The sequence below is a fragment of the Hyaloscypha bicolor genome, assembly GCF_002865645.1.
Source record: "Hyaloscypha bicolor E unplaced genomic scaffold K444scaffold_52, whole genome shotgun sequence".
NCBI lineage: Eukaryota > Fungi > Ascomycota > Leotiomycetes > Helotiales > Hyaloscyphaceae > Hyaloscypha > Hyaloscypha bicolor.
In genome coordinates this window covers 580,201-586,236 of record NW_020194554.1, presented here as the reverse complement: position 1 = coordinate 586,236, position 6,036 = coordinate 580,201, and the positions used below count along the sequence as shown (strand labels likewise).

The 6,036-nt window shown below is 35.2% G+C and overlaps 1 protein-coding gene across 1 annotated transcript; it reads right to left on the bottom strand.

Annotated features, from left to right (window-relative positions):
- Positions 1-5,119: 5,119 nt before the first annotated feature.
- Positions 5,120-6,003, bottom strand: K444DRAFT_471091 (HET-domain-containing protein; the record flags this gene model as incomplete). The annotated part of the gene is made up of 2 exons (XM_024872879.1): positions 5,120-5,651; positions 5,714-6,003. Coding segments are annotated over 2 exons (822 nt in total), but the record flags the coding sequence as incomplete, so codon positions are not given.
- Positions 6,004-6,036: the final 33 nt, after the last annotated feature.

The window sequence follows — 6,036 nt, the reverse complement described above, 5'->3', positions numbered from 1 at the left end:
TATATATATCTTGGCTTTATAAAGCCTATCTATTATTTTACTAATAAATAGTAATAGTATTCGATTCTTAATAATAATTCTATTTAGATTCCGGTAATTAATATATAAATATAAACTACTTTCTTTCTTTAGAATAAATATAATTAGAGTATTAGCTAGGCTAGTAAAATAATAAATTTATTTCTTTTTTAAGCTAGTATTAAGATATTCTTAAAGAACTTTAAGCTTCTTTTCTAATAAAATATATATAGAACTATATAATAATTAGAATTCTAATTCTAGATCTATATAATATTTCATTATATAGTAATCGAGTAATATATTTATAGCCTTTATAAAAAATACTCGAAAAAGGTTCTAATATTTCTTAGGAAATATAATTATCCTATTTATAATAGTAATAGTTCTTTAGCTATTTATTATAAGATAAGTAATTAATAGAAAAATATATATCTTATATTTTATTATTTTAATAAACTTTCTAGTATTTAGAACTTTAATTTTCTATAATTGAATCTAGTATTTCTATATTATTTTTCTAAAGGAAATTAGGAAATTAACTTAGTAAAACTATAGAAATTCAAGTATTATATTAATATAATTTAGATTAAAATTATATAATATAAAATATATATTAGCTTTTCTTTAATTCTCTAATATATTCTTAATAATAACTTTAAGAATATAATCTTTATATAAATAAATTCTTCTTTTTTCTAGTAAAAATAAGAAAGTTATTCTTAATATTAATAAAATACCTATATCTAAAGCTAATTTCCTTTTTATATAATTAGCCTTTATACTCGAATTAATTAATATTCTAATCTTTTACTTATTTTTTCTTATTTTAATAATAACCTTAATTATTATTCTCGTTTTAAAAGCTTTACTTTCTATAATATAAATAAATATAACTATTATAAAATATATCTATTTCCCGGCTTCTTTAGTTCTAAATACTTATATAATTTATAGCTAGACTTATTATAATTATAATAAGTCGGTTTCTCTTAATTTAAATAAATAGTAATATAGTAATTCTTTTTCTAATAAATAAAGCAAATTATATCCGGTCTTATAGATTCTAATATAAGTACTATATTAGATTCTATTACTATATCTTTATTATTCCGGTTTTATAAATCTCGTAACGGAAATATATTTCTTTTTCGTTTTCCTTTATTATTTCTTTTTTCTTTTCTTCTATTTTTATTCTTTTACTATTTTATTAAGTTATTATTATATTTCTATTAAATAAATAAATTTAAATTATTTATAACTCTTATAGCTATAGAAATAAGCTTTTTTCTTTCTTATAAAATATTTCCTTAATAATTAATCTTATTTCGAATCTTCTATTTTAAGCTACTAAATAAATTATTTCGCTTTTATAATAAACCTATATATCCCAAATTATCTAATAGGCTATTAAAATAAGATATAAAGCTTTAGATATTCTAGCCTGGCTATTATTTAATATCTTTAAACTTAGTAAAGATATTATTACTATAGTTCTCTAGATCTAAAATAAAATTCTTTATAAACTTAATAAAAATCTCTTAATTTATAATATTAATATTTACTAATTACTTTCTATATTTCTAGATATCTCTAGCTATATTCTTAAAACAAGAAATATAATATATAACTTTTATTATATTAGTAGCCCAGGTAATTCTACTATTTTTATACTACTTTAACTTTATCTAATAAAAGAAATCCTGGGCTTCTTTAATATTCTTTCTCTAGTAAATAGATAGTTCTCGGGTTTTTAGAGTTCTCTAAACTAAGAATACTACCGGAAATAAAATAGATTCTATACTAGATATTCAAATATTTTTAAAATAACGGATCTGAGCTTCTAGCTTCTCTAGATTCTCTCTCTATTATATCTCTGCTTCTAACTTAATAATATAATAGCAAGCCGCTACTAATTTCTCTATTATTATTATCCTACTAGCTAGTTCTAGAAGTATCTGAGTTCTATTACCTTCTCCTAATTAGGTAATATAAAAAGTACTTAACTAGATACTTTTCTAGATATCTAGCTAGATTACTCTAGTAATAATAGAGATACTTCTTCTAGTTAATATTCTAGCTATTAATAGTTTTATTTATTAATAGCTTGACTACTTCGTAATAAACTGCTTTCCGAAGATTAGATTAATTAGAATATAAGATATATAATAGCAGAATAATATATAAGTAATTAAGATAAATAAGCTATAGAATAATACTTATAAATATAACTAATTCCAAGAATTAATTCTAATAAAAGACTAATTAATACCCCTTTCTAAAGCTAGAAGCGTTTCCCTATATATTTCCTAGTATTTAGCTAAGCCTATAAAGCATTTTACTTAACTAGGAAATATAATCCTATATAATTCGTATAATTCCAATTACCTATATAATTCCAATTATAAGCTTTACCTAAAATAGAAAACTAGATCTATAATATCTAATACCTGCCTATATACTATTATATATATCTATTATAAACTAGCTATTATATAATTAGTTCTTAGCTATATATTAATAATTAAGGTATATATTATATCTATTATAATTAAATCTATTAGATAACTATTCTATATTAAGGCTAGAGATTTAAGAAGTCTAAAGAAGTAGTTCGTTTTATATTAGGATATAATTGTGACGGCAGGAACAAAGCAATGGAACGATGCTCAAAGATCTATAATTCCAATATCCTACAGAATCTAAAGCTAAGGAGAGAAGGAGTGAGGTGTGGCAGTGGATAAGTAGGTATGGCCAAAACCACTGAAACGCCGAGCTTTGGAAGCGAGCTTAGTTTGAACCATAGCTTGGAACCTTAGCTGAAACCAACCCCTTTGGCTGAAACCACGTTCGTATCAACCATGTGACACCAGCCGTCACAATAATAATAGGCAAAACTCGGTTCTTTAGTTACTAAAATAGCTATAAATAGAGATATAAAGAATATAAAGTCCTAGAAATCGGTAGTATATTAACACGACGTCTTGCACCCGGACTATATATTAGAGACGGTAAGCATTAATATTAGAGAGTAAGGATATACTCACGACTATTATTAGCTAAGTCAGGACCTCAGAGGTCATTATCTATTACCCATTTGGAAGCTCCGTAATGGAAGATGTATCCCCATGTCAGTAGACCGCTCCAAAGCTGCAGATTCTTTGCACTCGAAGACGCAATCCCCGATCGACGTAAACTGTGCAACGCGAGACAAGACATTCTTGAAAGACCCAGCAACGCTGAAATGGAAAATTTCGCGCTTCCACAGACGCATTGCGCTTTTTCCGGGGGTGGCTATGAGCAGCTGCTCGCCCAATGCTGCAAACAGACAGGGAGACCAGGAGGTGGAATGGCGAGCCTACAGAAGCCTGTCCTTGTCATCAGTGGCCTAGATACAGATATCAAGGTTTCAATTGTAGTAAACATCTACCGTGCGAGTAGATTCCTGAATCCAGTCTTCTTGAGATTTTTTCAGGATGCACAGTAGTGCGTCTATCCATACGTATTTGCATCCAAACGCTCGCGTAAGGAGTATCAGATCACATCTTGTCTTGAGGATACTGGGGAAGCGTGTTGTATGGCATGCCGGCCATCATCCCGTTGATGTTTTCAGTCGTAAGTTTAAGAACATCCGCTCTCCCGCCCCCATCGATAGCTAAGGATTTTCGAGAACTGTATAGACCTTCGCAGCGCGTTTAACCTTCAAAATTTGGCCAGATTTGATGGCCCTGCCAGCAAGCTGTGATTTAGCCTCGAAAGACGCTAAAAATAGGTCTATCCCTTCGTCCGGTGAGATATAGTCCACGCTAGCAAGGGGGCCTGGCTCAGACTGTAAAGTCGTACCTTTGCTTAAAAACTTATTAGTCATCTATCGCCTTTTCGCCCTGAGCCAGGCCCCCTTGCTAGCGTGGACTATATCTCACCGGACGAAGGGATAATGGTGCTGCACGGTTGTTTTGCGGTGTTGCGGTGGCGTTTGGGGAAAATAGCGCCGTTCGTTTGTGGACTACGTTAGAGTATGGCTTGATTTTCGCCAGCTACCTTAACGAATGCTCAGAGCCTTTGGTACCGAGACTTGACGGTAAGCACTCAAGATTGCCACTGACGGCAAGGTAAGGGAGCGGCTCTTTCAATTGTGTTAGGAAGTGGTCACGTAATAAGACCCTTAACCACTCCGCCATAACAACCTGCAAAACGGTACGATATCGGTGGCTAAAGGCCCCGATTTCCTTATTAGACTCTATCCTTATAACGTCACCTGACAAACCGTAACATGTAACCTGCTTTGATGATTGTCTGAATGTTTCAAAAGGGTTTCTCCTGTGTTATGGATGTAGTCATCAGGCAGGGGTGCAACTCTTTCAATCGTAACTTGTATCCTGCTTTGGCCGTTACTTGTACTTAGACAGCTTGAAAGGATGCCTCCTGTGCTGTGATAATGAGGCAAGGCTGCTTGAGAGAGGATTGATGGCACCAAGCCCCATATCCTCAGAGACTCCAACCTGTGAACGTTTTGGAGGATGTAAGGCACAACTGGCATTGAAAAGTCCAGAATGTAGAATTCTCTGCCGGTGATCCAGTTGGGTGCAAAAATGAGAAAATTAAACGGCCCCTGCCCGTCATTTATACGTAGTATTAACGCGGTTGGCTCTTGCGCAATGTTGCGTGACACCGCGTTCCAATTTGACTGCGGAACGGCGTCCAGGACCTGAAATTGCTCAGTTTCACTTTCAAAATTGACTTGTGCCCAGAATCTGGTAAACTCTCGCCTCATCCCGCTTACCAAGTCAGAGTGAGGTATCGAGTCTAGAAGAATGTAGCAATTCTGATAGCGAAACGCCGCAAATTTGGAATCCTCGGCGGGGCGGCTTATTATTCCACCCTGTATCACATTCGTTCTCAGAAACCTGTTGGTTCCAAGTCTCAAAAGAACGACATACGAAATGCGGTCTTCTGAAATCAACAGCGGCCAACCATAAAAGTACTCATTGCGTTCTTCGTCCTTGAATATGATGAATCCGTCGTCCGGCTGAGCTCGAAGTCCAGTGTTCGTTATGGTAAATTCGTTTCGAAGCGGCTGAATGGGTCTTTGAAACAAGCTAAACAACGCAGCAGAAGGTGCAAACAGCCCGGTATACCTTGAAGCGTTTGCATCTGCTTGCCAGGCGAAAAGGGAGAGATCCGAAGACCGCTTTGCGATTTCTTCTTGCAATCGACGAAAGGCATTCGAGCCTTCGCCATACAAAAGCGGCATGTGAACGTTGAAGATGCCGAGCAAGCAATACGCACCGTCTTCCGGCCTCGTGGTCTGTCGTTTGCTCGCCCACCGCATCTTCGTGGCGACTGCAGTGTTGCTGAGCAGCTTTCCTAAGCTCGAAAGTCCCGTTGTAGCCAGATGCAAGATGCCCGTATCGATCCCTGTGATTTTCGAGAGAATCGCTCGATGCTCTGTCTTTGTGCCTCGCTCGTGCCACAAACGATCAAAGAAATGGACCTCTCTCGGTGCAATGAGTTCCTGCAGCGTCCAGCCGCGAGAGAACCAGCGGGATTTTGAAAGCGCTTCTTCAAAGGTTTCTTCTCCCTCCAGGGCAAGATCGGACAGGATCGCATAGCAAGCGTCGCATTTTCTGTACCTGGGTTGAAACTGCTTTTCAGCTTAAGAGTCTTATTCAAGAGCTAATAATTAATCTCTCACCATTGATACATTGAGTTGATGGCTTCACTCAGCTCCGAAGACGAGCTTTTATTGATGCAGCACGTGTCGACCCAGGCATATCGCAGGCCGGACTTGATGGCAAGCTGACAGGTTTTCTGGATCTTAACATATCCTTTCCGTCCACGCACTTGAGCTGAAGTCGGATCTTTCTTGAACTCGTCAAAAGTCACTTCGTCGTCATCCCAGGTGTGCGACAGGATTGCGTAGGGCGGTAGTTCCTTTCTAATGAATTCCTCCAGCGTAAGTGTTTCGGTGTTGATTAGTCTCATGGCGGCGTCTCGTCTAGACCCCACTATTAATTG